Here is a 22334-nt window from a genome sequence, read left to right as displayed (position 1 = left end):
CTTCCCACGTTTCCTCCCGCCTTCCCACGTTTCCTCCCGCCTTCCCACGTTTCCTCCCGCCTTCCCACGTTTCCTCCCGCCTTCCCACGTTTCCTCCCGCCTTCCCACGTTTCCTCCCCCTTCCCACATTTTCCCCTGCCTTCCCACGTTTCCTCCTGCCTTCCCACGTTTCCTCCTGCCTTCCCACGTTTCCTCCCGCCTTCCCACGTTTCCTCTGTCCTTTCTACGTTTCCTCTGTCCTTTCTACGTTTTCCTCCCGCCTTTCCACGTTTCCTCCCGCCTTTCCACGTTTCTTCCCGCCTTTCCACGTTTCCTTCCGCCTTTCCACGTTTCCTTCCGCCTTTCCACGTTTCCTCCCGCCTTTCCACGTTTCCTCCCGCCTTCCCACGTTTCCTTCTCCCTTCCCACATTTCTTCCCGCCTTCCCACGTTTCCTCCCGCCTTCCCACGTTTCCTCCCGCCTTCCCACGTTTCCTCCCGCCTTTCCACGTTTCCTCCCGCCTTACCACGTTTCCTTCTTCCTTCCCACGTTTCCTTCTTCCTTCCCACGTTTCCTCCTGCCTGCCCACGTTTCCTCCTGCCTTCCCACGTTTCCTCCTGCCTTCCCACGTTTCCTCCCGCCTTCCCACGTCTCCTCCCGCCTTCCCAAGTTTCCCCCCGCCTTCCCACGTCTCCTCCCGCCTTCCCATGTTTCCTCCCGCCTTCCCACGTTTCCTCCCGCCTTCCCAAGTTTCCTCCTCCCTTCCCACGTTTCCTCCCGCCTTCCCACGTTTCCTGCTCCCTTCCCACATTTCCTCCTCCCTTCCCACCTCCCTTCCCACGTTTCCTCCTCCCTTCCTACGTTTCCTCCTGCCTTCCCACGTATTCCCCTGCCTTCCCACGATTCCTCCTGCCTTCCCACGTTTCCTCCCACCTTTTTCACGTTTCCTCCTCCCTTCCCACATTTCCTCCTCCCTTCCGATGTTTCCTCCTCCCTTCCCACGTTTCCTCTGTCCTTCCCACGTTTCCTCCTCCCTTCCCACATTTCCTCCCGCCTTCCCACGTTTCCTCCCGCCTTCCCAGGTTTCCTCCTCCCTTCCCACGTTTCCTCCTCCCTTCCCACGTTTCCTCCTCCCTTCCCACGTTTCCTCCTCCCTTCCTACGTTTCCTCCTGCCTTCCCACGTTTCCTCCTGCCTTCCCATGTTTCCTCCCGCCTTCCCACACTGCCTCCTCCTTTCCCACGTTTCCTCCTGCCTTTCACACATTTCCTCCTCCCTTCCCACGTTTCCTCCTCCCTTTCCACGTTTCCTCCTCCCTTCCCACGTTTCCTCCTGCCTTCCCCACATTTTCCCCTGCCTTCCCACGTTTCCTCTGTCCTTCCCACGTGTCCTCCCGCCTTCCAACGTTTCCTCCCACCTTCCCACATTTCATCCCGCCTTCCCACGTTTCCTCCCGCCTTTCACACATTTCCTCCTCCCATCCCACGTTTCCTCCTCCCTTCCATGTTTCCTCCTGCCTTCCCACGTTCCCTCCCGCCTTCCCACGTTCCCTCCCGCCTTCCCACGTTTCATCCCGCCTTCCCACGTTTCCTCCCACCTTCCCAAATTTCATCCCGCCTTCCCACGTTTCCTCCCGCCTTTCACACATTTCCTCCTCCCATCCCACGTTTCCTCCTCCCTTCCATGTTTCCTCCTGCCTTCCCACGTTCCCTCCCGCCTTCCCACGTTCCCTCCCGCCTTCCCACGTTTCATCCCGCCTTCCCACGTTTCCTCCTGTTTGATAACTCTTCACTACCATGAGCATTTGAAGTACAGTGTCACTGATATATTAGCCTTATATACAAAAAAATGGTTACAGTTTCAAGGTTATTCTTGATTTGGAAATACATTTTATAGGCTCTATTATTGGAAACCACATTTTATTGTGGTTCTCAAAAAACAGCTTATTCAACACACAGAAGGTGCTTCTTGAGGCCTGAATTATCATTTTTTGCGCTTTGGGTTTGTTCTAGATTGTGAGTATTAGTGGCTTTGCCAGCGGTCTCCTTTAATTTGATTATTTTTGTTTTTAGGTCTGAACACATTTTTTTTTAAACTAATTTTTTTATGTTGGGATTGTTCTACACTGTACAAAATACACTGAGTTTTCAATTCTTAATTAACTAATAATTAGTTAAAACTCTTGTTTATATACGCTTTCCTCGTTTGTACTTGACAGCACAAATAAGGAAACCAGTGAGGCTCCAACAGCTCTGCTTCCCCCATGACATCTATGAAGAACTTATCTTGCCCATTACCAAGTGCTGCAACCTACACTGCACAAATAGATTCGATGGACATGTGTGGAAACAAAATTTGTATGCCGAATACCCAGATATTGGTGCATACATGTTTCAATGGAAGCATACTATATACTGCACATACAGCTGTAGCCATCATTTATTACATCCGCTGTAGCGCTGCCCCTTCCCATACCAGGCCAATTCAAAATAATGGCGGCTTTTACCTCTGGTATATTTTGTATGTCCCATTGCTATGCCCCAGGGGGGTGCCACAACGTTAGGTACATCTGTAGCGAAGATATCGTACTGGTACATTCCTCTGCATCTCAAATTGTTATATGACCTCACAGTGCCACCCAGTGGCCAAATACAACCCACAAAAAAAGCAACAACAGTTAGGCCTCGGCCATGTTACTTGCTTGCTGGCGGAAGCGCGCTGAGGCGCGCTCCCGCTCAGCACTGAGCCCCTACAGCCGCAATTAGAGCGGCTTTAGTAGGGGCTCACCTGCGCTTACGCGCGCTTGCGGAAGCGCAGGTCTTGGGGGAATTTAAAATTCCCCCGCTTGCCGGCGAGACAGGCCGGTCACGTGAGCGGTTCGCCCAATGAGGGCGAACCAGCTCCGTGACGTCACTGGCCCGCCCCCGGCCAGTGACGCGACCGCCCCCGGACCGCCCCCTGACCGCCCCCTGACGGCTGCTGAGAGCGCTTGCGGTAAGCAACCGCAAGGCCAGGGAAAGCACCCGCTTTCCCTGCGCCTCAGCGCGCCTCAGCACGCCAGCAGGGACCGTGGACTCGGCCTTACTTGCTTCCTGTGAAACTATTATACAACATATTAGAATTGTATTTGTATAAAGGAGAGGAGTGCCATCTACCATGAAATTAACAATGTATGGACACAACTTCTAATGTAACTTATTGCCTGAAGAATATCATAGTAACTTAACATGTACAAAAATTTTACTTCATTGTTACTTAAATAATTTCTTTAGTTACTGTAGTATTTTTAATGAGATTGTCCCTTCTGGATTCTAACAAAATGGAACGCTTTTTTGAATGCCTGTTTCAATTATCTGTCTCAAAACCGTATAGCTAATTAATGGTTAGCATTTTGTTTAATTGTAATGGGATGACTCCCAGTTGGTTAATTTGTTTGTATTCTTTCGCTATAATAAGATATTATATTCATGTGTTTTCTGTTCTGTTTGCATTGTATACAATCTTTAATAAAAAGGTAGACGAGCAGATGGTAAATTCACTCTTGCAACCCCAGTCATTATATTGCAGTGTTAAATGCCATGCACTACCTAATGCATTCCCAAACAGAGAGCAGTTCTACTGGGGATGTGATTTCCAGCCCTTCCAGCGGCAAAGAGCCTCCACCCTCCCCAATGAGTGATAAAAAGAAGAACAGGCGGAAGAAGAACATGACCCCCTCCAAAACAGAAGGCTCCGCGGGACAGGCAGATGGTGAGGGTCATATTTGGGTCCCCTCCTCTTTCATTTCATATCACATAAAATGATGCTGTTACAGCTGATGAACTGAATAGGTACAGCTACTACTGTAGACCTCACGTATGTCAATTTTGTGGCAAAAAAAAAAAATTATTTTCAAAGAGACTTGAATTCTTTAAAATTGTTACAATTGCACATTTTACAGGTTTAGAAACTATTTGTCTTTTATATCCTTAAAAGATGTCCGAAACACAGTATCTTATATTTCACCCATAGGTCCGATACACTAAGCTCTGTTAATTTGGGCAAATAAAGTGACGTTACCTAAACGGTAACACACAGTATTTTTCCAATAACGTGACATTAAGTATGTCTTATTCCCATCCAGACTCCCCTTCACCGCCATCACAGCTCTTTTTCAGGGTCTGGATGCGAGTAATAAATACAAAAACCCTGCGCTTCTCCCAAATTGGCTTGCAATTTATTAGTGAAATTTTACATGTTGATCCATTTTGTTTGAAAGAGCTGTCTGTGAGTTGGTTTACTGGCTATGCACTTCTTTAACCCAGGCTAAATTGATCCTAAATGTATGGCCAATTCCCTTTTCCTAGCAGCATATTCCATAAAAGTATTGAAAGTTATATAGTGCTACTGATACATTCCGTTATAGGTGTAGGTCTGAGCTCACCTAATTCTGTTCTGGATATGAGTAGGAATACATTTAGGTATGACTTAAGAGCCTTGTGGTAACCTTAACACACCTTTTGTGTGCTGCTCTTTAAGTGATTAAAACTTGGTTAACACCTCCTTTGTGGATAAGCGTTACTATTAACTTGACAGTAATTTACAGATGTAGTAAGACTTGCTAGTTTCGGCACCTGGGCAGGCTGCAGGACCACTTGTGACGATACTCTTCTCAGACCAGGAAGTCGATCTGCAGTGCTGAGGCAGGATATGGAGATTGACCACAGGCCTTAGCACTGAGACCTGGTCGAGGGGATAATCCGGGTCACATGCCAAGGTCTGGGCCGGGTGCCACAGCGTAGTCGGGGTCACATTCAGGGCAGACAGAAGGCAAAGTGAAGTCCAATTCTAGGCGAGGGTCAGGGAAGGCAAGAGGCAAAGCTGAGTACAGAATGGGGTCTATGCACACAAGAATCGGACACCTTGCTCAGGCACTGGCTAGATGGAAGTGGCTGCTATTTAAAGACCTATAAAAGGTGTAGCCACTTGCATATTCCACCGTGGCTCAGAGCGACTAAAGCCGCTTCCTGCCTTTGGCCATCTTGGATAAAGGCGAAAGCAACCACAATTTTCGGCCATCTTTTTTGAGGCAAAGTAAGAGTCTCAGGGATACGCCAATGCTGATGGGGGATGGCTGCGATGGCGGGTCCAGATATCACGACCACCACGGTGCCAGAGGATTATCATTGCGGGGAGTCCAATCCAGAAGCATGGAAACCCCGCAGCACTATCTCTAAAGTCGCATTTTTAGCTTTTTCAAACGTGACTCTACAGACAGTAAGTCCCGCTACATATATAGGTTAAAGTCACAACAAATAGCAAAACGGAAATTAGTTTATCAGGGCCATATATAGCTAGGGACTGAATATGCGATCAAAGCTGTATGATTAAAAAACACTACAGCTGAACCCCGTTATAACGCGGTGCTTGGGGTCCACATATTGCCACGTGTTATAACGGGCATCGCGGGGAAAAAATGGCTGCCGCGATCAGGGGTTCCGCGTCCACTGGAGGGGGAGTGTGTCTGTGTGAGGGAAGGGGGAGGAGGGGATCCGATCCGCCTTCTGTGTCTGCAGATCTTTCTGATCGCATATATCCACTATTACCTGCCCCTCCTCCTAACACTCTTGCTGCTGTTCCCCGTATTATTACTGCACTGACATGAGTGAGCTCAGGAAGAGAGGAACCTGTTTTGATCCCTCATAAAGAAACATTTTGCAAGGGAGGTTGGTAGCAACTCATAGTAGTTGAGACAAAGTGATTTTTGCTGCAAAATGTCAGCTATTTCATTAGGGTTTGGTTTGGTGTGGTGTGGTGTGGTGTGTGTGATACTGTTATAGAAATATATGCTTTACATTGATCCATAACAGATATTACAGCTTCCAGCAATGCCTATTTTGATAAAGTACTTACAAGGAAAACTATAAGAAATGTAAAAAGTATACTTCACAGTACACACAAAAGTGACCCAGCGTATCAGCAAATACCCACTGGGACTTACTGTGGTTCAATGACACATTTCACACAAGCTTTTCTTTTCAGGATGATTTTACAGCCTTATATCTGACCTTATCTCCTCCTTTCCACACTTCCTTTAATCCTTTCATTTTCTTCTCTTCTTTCTGCCTCTGATTCTTTCCACTTTGCTGTCCGGGACCTACTTCCAGCCAAGCGCAAAATGTGGAAATTAAAAACTTTTGGTAGTTTAAGAAATATTTATAAAACAGGTAAAGAACGCACAATAACATGTGTGCATGTGTGCATGTTTGCATGTGTGTGCATGCACGAGCACACAGCAAGGGGATTACTCATGCATGCTACAGTAACATGTATTTTATGTGTCGGCTACAGAACTCTTGTCTCCATTGAAGGTTACTCTGTATCAAGCCCATTTTTACATCTCTCCATATCAATATACCAAGCCCTTTACCCCTTCTTATTTTCTTTAGACATGCTTCAAATTATACCGTGCACATTGAGATCTGTGTCTAATGTAAGACACTTTTTCATAACTTTCTCATGTTCGATGCAACAAAATAACAACAAATATATATATTCTATTTTGCATGTACTGTAGCTACACTTTTTCAGTGCTTGATACATAGTGGACCAAAATATCATGTTTGATTAAATTGACTTCTGCCCTGATGAAGGGGCTTCCATGCACCAAAACGTTGGATGCATTTTTGATATTTTTGTTTGTGATTAAATTGACTGGATCATGACTTGACTGACTATCTTTTTTCTTGGTGTGCTTGTCTTGCTTTTTCTATACATGATTACATTGACTAAAGGGGTAATCATGTCATAATTGTCGTTCAAAATGGCTTTGATAATCGGTGACTGCTGCTAGGTTAAGCAATATTGGGGTCTATAGTGAAATTGTTATGTTTGTGCTTTTCATGGCGCATCAGCTTAATTTTGGGGGAGGAGGAGTTAGGAATGAGTTACATGACACACAGATTAAATAAGATGTACTGTATAAATCTGTGCGCCTGTGCATCACTCTTTACTTTTTTCAATCTGGGTTACAATATCCGCCACATTTGAGGTGACATTACATTTCTTGCCTAAAATTCATCTCCAGATGTAAGAATCGAGCAACAAGCTTGGTACATCAGACTGAAAAATTGCTCCATATTTATGAAAGGAAAAAAATCTTATTGATTGCAATGAGATTTTCTGTTTGATATATATGGTATAGATTTTTTTGCCACAGAATTGCAACACTTTTGCTTGATGTATAGACCCCATAGAACTTGCCTAGCAGTTTCATTCTATAACAGGAAGTAAATAGCCTGTGCTACTCACATTCTGCAACAATACATGCTATTTTGAACTTGGGGATGGGAAGATCCAGGAAAAATGTGATGATACTTTTCTACTCTGAAACAGTAAAGGGTAATTGAAAAATGCATGGGGTAGACACAAGGCAAGATTAAAGGGCTTATTCTATATTAGCTGAAGCTGCCGATCGAGCCAGTGTTGGCCAAACACGACCCGATTTGGACAATTTGGCTGATATAGAATAAGCCTCTAAGTGGTGAACTGAAAAATACACAGTCCAAGACCCCAAAATACATACATTTTTCCATCATTGGATAATGGTATATTACAGATCAGTTGCCAAATTATTCTTGTCTATCATCAACAATAGGTATTTGTACAATGAAAAGTCATCAGTCATTAGGGACACTGACTGTTATCGAAGAAAATACAATAAAACAAAGGGCTCTGTAAACAATTATGTTTGTCATGTATACCAAATTATGGGGGATATTCTAGTAGCTGTGAGTTTGTCCCTGTAAAACCGCACAGTTTGACATGGTCATAAATCGTAGATTAAACTAGCCAGAAATCTGTATTCTGTATTACAAATCGTATCTATAAAAAGTGACAAACCGCACGGTTAAACAGCCCAGATTATATTTGCGATCTTTTAGAGCAGAATTACCTGAAGGGAGGAGGGCTCTCTAAATAACACAGGGAGAGACTTCTGTGCTCAAACAGGAGCACACCTGATGTACCTGAGATATATACAAATCAGATAACAAAGTATATTTAAATGAGTCACACCCCACACCTAAAAATATTTCAGACTGACAAGTCTAAGGGCCATTGTGTTGAAGGGGGTACTGGTGTCAGGCCCAAAATGATCAGAGCCCACAACCTCTGCTATTCAGGGCAGCAACTCTATCATTGAACTAAACCAGATGCTGGGAAACTCTGCTGTCACATATCTCCCATGTGTGTCGGGTGTGCACAAGGAACATATAACTCAACTGGCAACCAGGAAGTGGTCTGCTTTTAAAGGAAGCTAGGGGTAGGGGCTCCAGGTGTGAGCAGTAGAGCTCAAAAGTATGCTGTGACAATAAAGTGTCCCAGGATCTGGTTTAGAGCACAGAGTCTCTCCCTATGTTAATTAAAGGGAGGTTTGAGGGGATTTATATACAACTTGAGACACTACTAATTTGAACTACTTGTGTGTGTGTCGTCGTTCGTCCCTCCCTGTAGTTTGCTCAATCCGCCCGGGCCTGCAGACCCAGAATGAAACCGCTTCTCAAACAGCCTTTCCCTCATGGTTTGGACATGCGACAAGGGCTTAAAGAATCGCAAAGCATGCAAATCCAATTTGAAAGCGAATATGCCCCTATGAGAAAAAAAATAGTTTGAACTGTGTTTTTAGCACAAGGGAAGATTAATATAAATGATGACAGAAATATGACAGCATACCATAACTTGTCTCAATAATGGGAGATGGAAAATGTATTAAATATGGTTAAGACTGAAAAGTGGAGGAACTGAAAAGTATTATCTAAGGACAAATGTTGTATATTAAAATGAGAGAATTCATCCTTAGGACCTTATTCTATATACTGTATGGCAACGCCACCGATCAGGCTATTTTCAAACTAAAATCCCCATTAAGTTCTGTGGGGATTGTTGTCCAAAATCAGCCCGAACAGTTGCATTGGCATATATAGAATTATCCCTCTAGGGGATTATTTATGAAATTGTAATACTGCTAATTGGGGCACTATCCCATGAAAAGTCCCATTGGCATTAATGGGCGTTTGTGTGTGAACATGCCCACACTGTTGCTGTTTAATGCGTAATCCCCTTTGACTCAATGGGCCATGAGTCCATTCTCTCTCTCTATGTTACTGTATAGCAGTAACAGGGACAGTCTCAGTGTTGTATGTCCCTTCTATCTCTATTTTGCAATGCTGGCCTGCATTGGAAGGGACTGAGTAGACAGCCTTGTTTCTGTAAATACACTGCTATATTTAAAGGTACACTGTACAAGAATGTACAGTCTAATAACTCTACATACATACTGTATGTTGATGTATTGCCCTGGCTTGTACCTAATCATTTCCGTTTTTTTCAGAAGAGGAGAACTTTGAATTCATCATTGTCTCTAGCACAGGGCAGACATGGCATTTTGAGACGTGCAGCTTTGAAGAAAGGGATTCCTGGGTACATGCTATTGAAAGCCAAATCCTCGCTAGTCTACAGTGCTGTGAAAGCAGTAAAAACAAGGTATATTTCTGCTGAGTGCCTTGAATTCATACCTGGATGGATTGCCATTGTTATCGTCACTTCAGAATGTAAACATCGTAGAATCTTTATTTAATGAATATTATAGATCATCAAAAAATAATCTTAATCATAAACAAATAGGAATCATTTAAAAAACATATGAGATAATGAGTTATCGTCATTGCTGCCACAAAGACATGCATACTTGAGCATAGCAAAATCCCACAACACCATCCCATTCTGTGCCAGATAACACTCAACAGTGACTTTCTAAATTGTCTTCTCCCTCTCCTATGGGCATGGTCCTTGCAACCAAAGTTAAGACATACAGCACTACTATTATATTCACTGGGAAGTTAGCGTTGTCAATGTCCTGTTTTGACAAAAAGTAGATTGAAGACTAAGCGTGCATAGCTACTGCCCATGGTGTATTTAAACAAAGGGATTCATTTACAGTATGTAAGCGACCTGTATTTCATGGTGTACTAATTTTTTCTTTTAGTGTAACTATTATTTATTTAATAAGAAATATCAATATCTAGATTTAAATTTTTGGATCAAAGAAGCAAGGTAAGAGGGAAGCAATGCCTTAAATTCATTGTCAAAAGTACTTAATACAGTAAATCCTCACAAGCTCTTTTGATTCATATTATATTATATTGATTCTTGGGTTTATTTGCATCCAGTGTCTGTACCACGCAGTGTCGGGGTATGCACCCACTTTTTTTACTTTATGGATCTCATATTTACAGCTTTTTCCCCCTCAAAGTGACTTTTTTAGGGAAGATGCTCTTTCTACCAATTCAGATCTGTCAAAAAGGGATAAAATATGTCATCAAGGGAGGCATTGAAACGTAGCAATATGATAAAAGGTTCTCTTCAAGAACTCGTGCTGCTCTAGGTATCTGTCTATACTATTTATTGATTAATGTAGTCATTAATATGGAGTTATGTTGGACCATAGTACTTTGGTACATTGCCTCAAAATCTAATTGACTGTATGTGTCAATTTAATACCAAAATTCCCTCTCTGGATACATAATGCATGGGCTTCAAAGTGTGTGAAAGGGCAGAGCATGACAGTGCTATTTACAAGGAATTAACAGCTTCCTACGCTCTTCACAATATATTCATATTTGTTTTATTAAGGACTCAACAGCATTACAATGGTTAAAACACTGATGCTTCAGTGAACTTTCCTCTGAATTCAAGAAACAAGGATACATCTGGTCTGTAGAGCCCTTGTACCCATGTGTTGGGTAATGAAGTGCACAGTAAAATAGACTCTTCTCTCTGCCCTCCATCCCAATGGGGATTCTCACTGTCGCCTTATAAGTACAACCACCCTGATTGCCAAATTATGCCATCGAACACTGTCTCCCACCTGCACTTCCACGTAGGATAAAGGGACCTGTATCAAACACCTGTTGAGGAAACATGTATGAATCAGAGTCCTAAGAGAGAGAACCATTTTACTGCTCGAGTGGTTTCATACTGTGACTGCACTGACAATGTTTTAACCCCTTCACTATCAGAAGACTGTAATGATACCTTACTATTGGAAGAAAAGTGCAGTGATGGGCATATGGTGTAGGGTAGTACTTAAGTAATAATTCCTGAAGAACAGGGCATTACTAGCCAATAATGCCCTGGCTGGAAGAGTTGAAGGCCCGAGGCGAAGCCGAGGGACTTTAACCCAGTAATGCCCTGTTCTGAGGGTATTATTACTATTATAGGCTAAATGTAGGCTTATTTCATAAATAATAGACACTTTTGTATAGTTAAATAGATTTTTTTATTCAAATAAAATGGTAAATACATGAAACCACCTCTATATACTCTTACACTGCAGATATCTATATCACACACTGCCGCCCCCTCTGTGTACACACACACACACACACACACAGCAGCTCACACACAAACTGCTGCTACACACACACACACACACACACACAAAACAGCACACCACACACAACACAGTGCCTCTACACACACATACACACACACTGGAGCTCTAGACACACAACACAGCACCTCCTCTACACTCACTACACAGCACCTTTACACACACAGCATCAGCTCTACACACACAGCAGCTCTACACACACACAAACTCTGCTGCTACACACACATGCTACACCCATAAACACTGCTACTGACACACACACACACACACACACACACACACACACTGGAGCTCTATACACACACACACACACACACACACATCAGCTCTACACTCACACAAACTGCTGCTACACATACAACAGCACAGCACACACACACACACACACACACACACACACACACACACACACACACTGCAGCCACAATAAAAAATGCAGCCACTTACTAAACTTTGCACTCTTCCCCCCAGCTCTACACACAACACAGCACAACACAGCACCTCTACACCCCCCTCCCTCCCCCCACACAACACTGCACCTCTATACGCAACACACTTACTTCTTTGCAGTCTCTCCCCCCCCCCCCCCAATTCAACTGAATCTCCTAAGAAAATCTCAGTCAGCTCGGGAGGGGGAGGAGTCAAACCGTGGCTGATACTTTTTGACCAATCCCCTGCCATGTCTCATAGCTTTTACTTAATTCAAACCAATCCCCTGCCCTGTCTCAGCTGGTCTGAAAGCTGATTGGCTGGAAATAAACAGATTGAAAATTGCATTTTGCAAGCTGCTGAAATTCAGGGCATTACTGGGGATAATGCCCAGAATTTTAACCAATCAGAGAGCAGGGTTTTCAATAATGCCCTGAATTTTACTGCTTTAGCCTATAATTGTAATTAGCTACCCTTTTATATCATTGTTTATCTTAAAGTTGATTTTTGGTGGCACTGTACCAGTAAACAATTTTTTTTTGTTTGAGTATCATACAACTCTGCAATGAAATGTAACTTCTCCTCCAATGCATTATTCACATGGGATTCCCCTATTCTGTCAAAAAGCAAAAATTCAAATAATAAACAGTGACAAAATATGAACTATTGTTATACATACATAATAAAAGTTACAACAAAAAATAATACATATGTAGTACTGAATGTAACATGTAATATCGAAAATCCATAGATTATATAGTATAGTAAAGTTAAGTTTAAATTATTGTTAGGTAAAAAGCTGAAATAAATATTCTAATATAAATTGTTTGTTTCTATTCTACCTTTTAAATTAGACAATGTGTTAAAGCTACCGTTCAAGCGGTCGTTTATAAAAAATATATACCGTATTTCCTCGATTCTAGGACGCACTTTTTTTCCTATTTTCACATTGCTAAAATAGGTCTGCGTTTTAGAATCAATGTATTAAAAAAAAAAATCAGCTAGGGGGCGCTGCTGCAGATGCCGCCGGGATATTCACAATGTGCATGAAAAGCACATGGCTGCGATCACCCCCCCTCCCCTTCCCATGAGGTGCACAGGGATCGGAAATGCCTGCCAGGGCACATCAACATTGCCCAGAAGCCCCCCCCCCCCCCTTCCTGAATCCCCGTGTGAAATGCAGGAAGTGCAGAGGTAGCTGTGTCTCTCTGTGTGTCTCTGGATGTGTTTCTGGATGTGTTTGTCTCTGTGTGTGTGTATGTGTTTGTCACTCTATGTCTGTGTGTCTCTGTGTGTGTGTGTCTCTGTATATGTTTGTGTGTGTCTCTCTCTGTGTGTGTGTCACTCTCTGTGTCTCTCTGTCTGAGTGTGTGTGTGTGTGTGTGTATGTGTCTCTGTGTGTGTGTGTCTCGCTCTGTGTCCGTGTCTGTCTCTCTGCTATCAAAAGCAAGAGAGGAGATTGTTAGAACATGTTCTTTTTACTTTAAGGAAAGCTATGAGTACAGGAATAAAAAGGTACTTGGTAACATCATAAAAAGGGGCCACTAAATGTAAATAGCTAAAATCCCCCCCACACTGCCCCTGCCCCTGACATATCTGTCTCTCTCTCTCTCTCTCTCTCTCTCTCTCTCTCTGGTCTGTGTGTTCTCCCCCCCCTCAAACTCCCCCCCCCCGATACTCTCCACCCACCATTTTCTTCCCCCCACCATTCCCCCCCCATTCTCTCCCCCCCCCATTCCCCCCCATTCTCTTTCCCCCCCCCCATTCTTTTTCCTCCCCCCCCATTCTTTTTCCTCCCCCCCCCATTCTCTTTCCCCCCCCCCCATTCTGTTTCCCCCCATTCTCTTTCCTCCCCCCATTCTCTTTCCTCTCCCCCATTCTGTTTCCTCCCCCCCCATTCTCTTTCCTCCCCCCCCCCATTCTCCCCATTAGTTATTGAAGTGTCATGTGACCCTGCTAGTTAAAAAAATAAACAAAAAAATTCTGCACATTTAATACAGTGAGATTTTTTTTTCCCCAATTTTTTTTATTAAATCAAGGGTGCGTCTTAGAATTGATGGCGTCTTACAATCGAGGAAATAGGGTATATTTTTTTCCATTCAATATGTGCATCAATACAATCTGCACACTGACAAGTGATTAGCTAAGTTGCCGATCGATCCGTTCTCCTTTAAATCGACCGCTGAAGATTCGGCTAGGGGTTCTTTAATTCACTGTTCGAACTGCAGAAGACTACCCAAGATGCAAAGTTCTGTGTGGAAGATCATGTGACCAGGCAGGCACTAGATACAATTGGTGTACTGCTAGAGAGAGGGCAGGGCTCAAGAGCCAGAGCCTGTCTCAGAAGAGGAAGGGGATGTGACTTTGTAAATGGTTGCTATATAAACAAAAATGTTTGTTACATTAGAATACATTAAAAATGTTTTTTTTTCCCATAAAAAATGCTACAAGTATTTTCTCATTGTACAGAACTGATTTATAGTATTAACAAAACACATGTAGGATATTGCTTGAACTGCAGCTTTAAGTTTTACAAAATTGGAGAAGGACGTCATTATTTAATTTAGAGTAAACATATTATGTATTCCATGTACTTTAACTTTTTTTTTTATATACAAAAATATATATTGTTTTTGAGACTTCCTTTACAGAATTTCTAACGGTTGTTGCAGAAAGACCAACAATTGCATGCCGAATTTTGAAAATAGATTGCAGGATTGAATAGGCACTATTTTAGTTATTACCAACCTAACTCCATGTTATCATGATACTGCCTACCAGTCCTGGTTCTCCAGTTCATAATTTTCAAAGTGCCGACTTATGAGAACCAGAACACACTGGGATCACAGATAAAACACATGCACTGGATTTAACTCTTAGGATAACATGAGGTTATGGGGGCAATACTGTACTTTTAAATTAAATAACCTACACTGTAATTACATAACCAATTTACAGATCACAAAGGACTTTCTGTTCCTAAGGAGGCACGTCCAAGTACTGAAGTTCACACAAAAAAACCATTTTGCAAACTATTTAACATAGTTAAATAATAGCACCTTTGTGTGAAACGCGTTGGAGGGTACTTACCCCCTTGTTTTGTCATGTCTGATGGATAAATACTTTTTCATTTTTGCACACCTGTGTCCCTGGGCAGTGCGCTGCTATTGTGCATTTATTTGCATTTTTTCTTGGATTATTTAACATAGTTGTAGTTTCTTTAGTAGTAAGGATGACTTTACTTTTCCTTGGCGAGTCTGAAAAGTAAGATGCAATCAAATGTTTTCTCTATCTTTAGCCTGTCCCGTTCCTGTTTGAGAACAGTCAGGAGAAAAGGGGTGTTTTTGCCTTTGTAAGATAGGACAAATCATACTCAACAAACAATGACATCACACAAAAATAGTATAGTTAAAGGTGAAACTCCTCCTAAAGTTCAGTTTTCCATGTTTACAAAATCAATGCTAAAGGAATGTGATAACATCACTTTTACAGGAATGTAATGCTTGGTTACTTCTAAAGAGTGTGGTAACTTCTTACTTTTAGAGTTCTGTACCTGTTTACAATTAATAATGTGTTGTAATCCCACATTGCTCATTCTTTTGGGATTGTAAAATCCCCTCACTGTTAGGGTGTGTGGTAGCCTACACTGCATATAAAAAAAAAGATTGGATCAGAGACACAGCTGGGTTGGGTCTTGGTTGGGTGTTTTTAAGAAAAGAAAGGCAAAGATCCCATTTACTGTACAGTAGGTCACACTAAAACTCCAGAAAAAGTGCCTGCGCAAAAAATCTCTCAAACTAAAAGGTTTTAAGGCTGGTAAAAAAGGTGTTTTGCTGCTGGTCTAGAACAATGTGTGATATATGTTTTTATTGTGTTAAAGGCTCGCATGGACAGCCAAAGCGAAGCTGTAGCCATCCAAGCCATCCGAAATGCTAGAGGGAATTCTTTCTGCGTGGACTGTGAAGCATCAAGTAAGTTTATTACCTTTTCCTATTATTTGTGGAGAAGTTTTGAACAATAACTGAATTGTAATGTTTTCAGTAATATCACAGTGCTCTGAAGAACTTAATTAATGGGTCTGACGGGCACCCTTTGCACAGGTTATATATAAAACAAATGGGAGAAAGTTCTAAAGTCGGTATTTACTATACAGACAACCACTACTTTCCCATCTAGAAACGTCACTTCCAGCTCTTTTTTCCTTCTTTTGTTTTAGAAAATAGAATCTGTTTTAGAATAGCAACATGCAGTAGAAACAAACTGTTCGGTTCATGCAGTCATGGCAACAGATTGCTCTAACTCCCTAATAATGGAGTTCTTTACCACCTCTTCCTTGGTTTCTGAGTATCCTGAGTCCCCTCTGTGCTGGAGGAACTATTCCCCTGGCTGCTAGAGGAATCAGTCTCCCCCAACTTTGCCATTTCTAACCTGACACTCCTAATATCTCCACTCAATCTGGCAAATCTATTGCAATTGATCATATCAGAACTGGCTTGCCTTTCCCCCAACTTCCCCTTTTAACTGTTAGCCAGATGCCTACCTCTTCCTGGTACTCCCTCACAGATTCACCCTCTGCACTACTAGTCCCAGCCAGGGCCTTCTCAGTGAGCACTAAACTCCTTGCAAGATTGTCCCTCAATTTTCTAAGTTGCCACTTTAGATCAGCAATATGAGACTCCAGAGGAACCACCTGCTCACACTTCCAACAGCGGTAAAGTATGCTCCCTGGAACAGCTGCTCCAAATGCACATACATGTGGCAAGATGTGTAGTGAGTGGCATTTTCAATCCTGCTCATTGTTGGAGTTATGAGAGTTCACATATGGAGTTATAAGTGCTAACAATTTATTGTACTTCAGTATAATATACCTTGTTTCACCCCTTCCTTGTTTCAACTCCTTCTTTTCTAACTCCATATTTAAGACAAACAGCACTCCTTCTGGCCAGGGACCTCTGCACTAGCCTGCTCCTGACATAAGAGAAGTGAAAGGTAGATTGATGAGACTGGAGCTCCTAAGAAGCTTGAAACCTCACCAGCGATTGAAAAAAATAAAAATGTTTATTGAACTACATAAAAATGGCATGGACAAAGATAAATCTCCTCCCACGCGTTTCAAGGCCCCTATGGCGCTTTCTCAAGGAGTATGACTGGCATTAGCCAAACTGTCTATATATAAGTCCAGGAATCAGCGTTTGGCTGGGGAGGCATCCCTTAACTGCCAGGCTCTGTTTCAGGGCTGGTGCGCTCCCGTATCCGAGCAGAGTTCATCCACGCTGTGGCCACTGGGCAGGTACCTGCATTTACCTCCCAGTGGGCCTTAAGGGGGGTGCTCTGCTTGGTATCCCCCCATGGTTTATCTTTTATGCTCCACCTCCTCCTTTAGTGCACTGTTTTTCCTATTTTCAGCTGCACTAGTTTCCAGCCTATGTTTATTTTAGTTTGAGCCTTTCCTTTTCTGGTTGGACTCTTGGCCAACCAGATGTTGTATTAACTAATTGGCTGGCTTTGCCAGCCAATCACTATAAGGCTTAAAATATTCTGGTTCAAAGGGCAAGGACCTCCGCACCAGCCTGCTCCTGGCATTAGCTAAACTGGCTATATATAAGTCCAGGAAGCAGCGTTTGGCTTTGCAGGCATCCCTTAACTGCCAGGCCTTATTCCAGGTCCCGTATCCGAGCAGAGTACACCCACGCTGCAGCCACTGGGCAGTTGTCTGCATTTATGTCCCAGTGGGCCTGAAGCGGGTGCTCTGCTCGATATCCCCCCTTGGTTCTTCTTTTAAACTCCACATTCTCCTTTTGTGCACTTTATTTTCAGTTATAGGTGCACTTAAGCTGTTTTTTGTTGTATATTTGTTTTAAACCTTTTTCCTTTTCTGGTTGTTCCTGACTGACTAACCAGATGCTGTACTCACTGATTGGCTAGTTTCAAAATAGATCTGGTTCTAACCCCACACTTAATACAAACAGAACTTGAAATCAAACAGTAATAGTGTCACACAGATCAGGACACACAAACTCAGGATTCGTTACAAGTCTCTGTTTTAATGAGGGACACACACACACACACACACCAACCAGGTGTTTTAGGTAAGCAATCAACGAACCACACCCACAGGCTTAACCAGGCAGGAGAGTGGAAAAAAAAGTTAGTTACAGACTTTCAATTCACACACAATTAAAAATAAATTAACCCTCTGTATACTCCCTACGTTCAGCCACCCCTGCTAGTGTACACTAGTATACACAGCACAGCACTTCCTTTCTGGTTCTAACTCTACATTTAATACAAACAGCACTTGAAATCAAACAGTAATTCAATCACACATATCAGGATACCCAAGCGTGTGTTTGTTACCATCTCACTCTGGTGTAGCAGGGACAGTGTTTATTGATTGTGATGAACATTCTGCTTCTGTGTCACTATATTAGCCAGTTGGGGATTTAACTGAATTAGTCATTTGTACCACATATGGTTCCTTGTTGTGGTGTGGACGCAATAAGTACTAGGTCCTTATACTGTACACTTATTGTTTTCACCCTTCAGTAAAGAGGAACCAGGTAGTGGACTCATTGCTGTTTTGCCCATGTTTATGTATTATTTAATGCAACTCTGCTTTGTGCCTGCCAGACCCCACCTGGGCCAGCTTGAATCTGGGTGCTCTGATCTGCATTGAATGCTCCGGGATTCATCGGAACCTTGGTACACATCTTTCCCGTGTCCGCTCTCTGGACCTAGACGACTGGCCTCTAGAACTGACACTTGTGCTGACTTCTATTGGCAATGAAATGGCTAACAGCATTTGGGAGATGACCACGCAAGGAAGGACCAAACCAACAACAGACTCCTCACGGTACTTTGGTGATTCTGTTTTATAATACAAGCTTTAATGACTCCTCTGTAACAAACAATGATCCTTGGTCTCAGTTAACAGAAGGGCAGTGTGAGTGGACAGCCTGAATTTAATCTTTGTATCAACAGGAAAAATCCCTTTAACATACGTCATCCTCATGACACTAATGCTTTTTATTTTATTTGAATGGAACGGCCACTGCTTTGAAATGTGTAGTGCAAGCTAAAAAACATCTCTTGATGGTGACATCACATTACAACAGAACTACGTTTTTCTTTTAATAATGACCAAACAAATTATAATAAAGCAGGAATTACCTCTCCCCTCGTGATATTACCAAACAATTACTCAATCTTAAAGTGCTTAATTGCAAAGGCTTTCCTTTTTTCTTTTTTTTTGCTGCAGAGAAGAGAGGGAATCATGGATCAGAGCAAAGTATGAGCAGCGGTTATTTTTGGCTCCTTTGAAGAGCCCGGGCATCCCCTTGGTTAAGCAGCTTTTCAGAGCCGTGCAAGAGAAAGACCTTGGCAATATACTACTTCTACTGGCCCACAGCAACAAGGAGCAGATCAATGAAAGCACTGGAGACAGGGAAAGGCGCACTGTGCTTCATGTAGCCTGTGAGCTACCCCACGTGGTGATCACACAACTACTTGTCTGGGTGAGCCATCTTTGTTAAATGACGTTATGTACTGTAGCTCTTTATATATTCTATACATTACTGTGCTCTTTATGCTTTCTAGCTATAATTGCTCTTCACTTGTCTTGTTTATGTAATCAATAACTTTTTTATACAATTTACATACACTGTAATGTACAAGTCCTCCATAAGTAAAGCAAGTACCAGATGTATATTAAAAAAGAAAAACTTATTCATAGCAGTGGGATTTTGCCCAATACTATTCTTCGCCAGTTTGGCAGCTGGGAAAGTGTGATAAAAAAAGACTCCCTAAGTATTGCATGCTTTTATTCCTGAAAGTCATTAGCTTGTCTTGCTCTCATAATAGGAACGCTTTTTAAACTTCATCTGTTACAGTATGGCATTGATGTGAAGTCCAGAGACAGCAACGGTCACACGGCTGTCTTCTATGCTAAGAAAGCTGGAAGCCAGGAGTGTGTGGACATCCTGCTGCAGTATGGCTGTCCCAATGAAGCCACAAGCGCCCTGGCCACACCCAGCCTGCGTAGAAAAAGCAGCACCGCCAGCATTGCAAGAACTGATTCCCGGACTGCCCTTGTATAGCCAGCTCTGGCCATGTCAGTTACCACGAGAGTATGGAAAAAGCGTGTTGGAAACCATTGACTTCATTCCCAGCAACAGGCTTGTCCAGTTGCTCTACAGTGCCAATATGTTATTTGCCATATAGTGAACAGGAAAAGCGAGAGTGAAAAATCTAAGTGTATATACAGATGAGGTGTATATTTTGTAAGAAATATCTGGAGAAACGCCAGCCGATTTTATGATGTTTCCCCACTGTAATGTTTTTTTTTTTTCTTGTCGCTATGATGCTGTGTGGTAGTATTTAATGCCTTAATCCTTTCGTTACTGAAGTAACAGTTTTACAGAAAGTTCCTTTATAGCAATGTTTACAACAGGCAAACTTGATCCCAAATATGTGTAATCCACTTTTTTTTCAGCCAGGTACAATGACACAGGTGGAAAGTTGCCATATAGCATCCATAAGTAGGTGGAAAGGTAGAAATGTAGAACTTTGATAAATTGTTTTCATTCAGTAGTCTCACTCCCAGAATGTATGAAAGGGGTCAGTCAATAACAGGTGGGGTTGAGTCCTGGAATTACACTCTTTCACTGCCAGAAGGTCTGTAGGACTGCACTACTGGACTCTCCAGAGGAGGGAAAGCAACAAAATAATATGATCTTGTAGGTGAAGTGAGGACACAATAGTTCAGGCAAGAGGCAAACTGGTGTAAGATCTGAAGAGAACCCTTTGGAAATTGGGAGATTTACAAAAATGTGATGAAACCGCTCCAGTCTATTGCAGTACTACATATTTAGTCAAATCACATACTCAATGCTTCTTTATACAACAGTCTGCTATGTGTCCTTTGGTATGAAGGTAAAGTTACCCATTCAGGTTCTCGGATACATTTAGACCCAGGTTTTTACAAATTCTTCTATTTAAAAGGTTAACCTTTTTCTCCTATAACTGCAGTGGGTTACTGCAGGATAACCCTCTTTGTAGCCATGATGCACTACAATCAAATGTTATTCACCTCCCATTGCTTCTGAGAAGAGAAAAGCCATCTAGAGGTTTGCCAGCAACACAATTCAGTATGGCTACAAAGAGTGTTAAATGACCTGCTCTACTGATCTATAAGGAGAGATACCCATGTCTAGATATACTACTTTTGGCTTGACCATTGCCTTCCAATGTGAAAACAAGAAGCGGTATCCTACAGGGGATGTTCATGCAGTGTGAAGCTAGTAGTTAAAATGTGAGCACTTTTTATAGCCCTTATTTACAAAGCTCTGCTATCAGTAGTGCAGCCACACCTATCTGCCTCGTGGGTTACAGCTGATAATACTGAGCTGTGCTATTATCATAAAACACCTTTCGGCACTAGAAGTCACTTTATGGCCCATTCAAGTGCGGAATAGGGCCACTTAATAAATATGGGTCTATATACACAGACTAAAGCTAGTGCAACCATACCAGGTTTTACTCAACGTCTGCAATTAAGAATGGGAACTGTTTAAAACCCTTTGACTTGCTGGTAATACATTTATAATTGAATTTGGAAATTGGGCATTATGTGCCACATTTATTAATAATAAGTGGTGTTAAGCTTTTAGACACCTTATGGTCCATTCAGCTTAGCACTGCTTAGTAAATATGGCCCTATATCTCCAGCTTCTGAGATGGTTTTGTTATCTTTTGCACTCCCTGTTTCTTTATATAGCTTGGTTTGTAAATTTCGGTCCAGTTGAAACTAGATTATTTCTAGGTTGGTTTACCCAATATGGATGATAATAATGAAATGTAGATGTTGCTTTACATAATCCTGTAAGACCACAACGATCCGTTTTTTCAGATGCAAGTCATAAGATGCCTCAAGAATGGACCTACAGCCCTGTGATTTATGAATTATTCTGTAAAACAAAAACTTGTACTACTTTCTCTGCTGTTACAAAGTATCTTAAAGTGTAATCAAAAGTGAAGAAATTTTGAAATTGTTACCATACATGTTAGACCAGGGATGGGCAACTCCTGTCCTCAGGGGCCACCAACAGGTCAGGTTTTCAGGATATCCCTGCTCCAGCACAGGTGGCTCACCAGTGATTGAGCCACCTGTGCTGAAGCCAGGATATCCTGGAAACCCAACCTGTTGGTGGCCCTTGAGGACAAAAGTTGCCCATCCTCTGGTTTGGACCATAAACTAATACAAAGCCCCAAAATACCATTTCAAAAGCAGACCAAATGTTTTTCATCATGACCAGGGACTTACTAAGTCACAAAAACAATCTACTCGCAAAAAAAGAGCAACTGGCACCTTAGTTCTGTAACTTTCTGACAATATGTTTGCTCAACCAATTGATCTGCTGGGGAGCTCAGATTAAAAAAACAAACATATTTTTAAATCACCCCTCAAGCCTTCGAAGCAGTGGGTGCTTTGCACTCGA

The 22334-nt window shown here is 42.4% G+C and overlaps 1 protein-coding gene across 8 annotated transcripts in view; it reads left to right on the top strand.

Moving 5' to 3' along the window:
- Positions 1-21941, top strand: part of AGAP2 (ArfGAP with GTPase domain, ankyrin repeat and PH domain 2) — a 319313-nt gene extending 297372 nt beyond the window's left edge. For 2 of the 8 annotated variants that reach the window (XM_075591590.1, XM_075591583.1), the window contains exons 12-18: positions 3585-3728; positions 6125-6184; positions 9349-9500; positions 15719-15809; positions 18469-18691; positions 19097-19352; positions 19728-21941. In XM_075591590.1, coding sequence (XP_075447705.1) covers positions 3585-3728; positions 6125-6184; positions 9349-9500; positions 15719-15809; positions 18469-18691; positions 19097-19352; positions 19728-19934 — 1133 coding nt within the window. In that variant the 3' untranslated portion in view covers positions 19935-21941. Of the gene's footprint in view, positions 1-3584; positions 3729-6124; positions 6185-9348; positions 9501-15718; positions 15810-16760; positions 17509-18468; positions 18692-19096; positions 19353-19727 lie in introns of those variants that run through there. The other 6 variants (XM_075591591.1, XM_075591587.1, XM_075591584.1 and 3 more) reach the window with 5 other exon arrangements.
- The last annotated feature ends 393 nt before the right edge of the window (positions 21942-22334 follow it).

The sequence above is a fragment of the Ascaphus truei genome, chromosome 3, assembly GCF_040206685.1.
Source record: "Ascaphus truei isolate aAscTru1 chromosome 3, aAscTru1.hap1, whole genome shotgun sequence".
NCBI lineage: Eukaryota > Metazoa > Chordata > Amphibia > Anura > Ascaphidae > Ascaphus > Ascaphus truei.
Note: the sequence above shows the minus strand (reverse complement) of the source record. Positions and strands in the feature narration are given on the sequence as shown.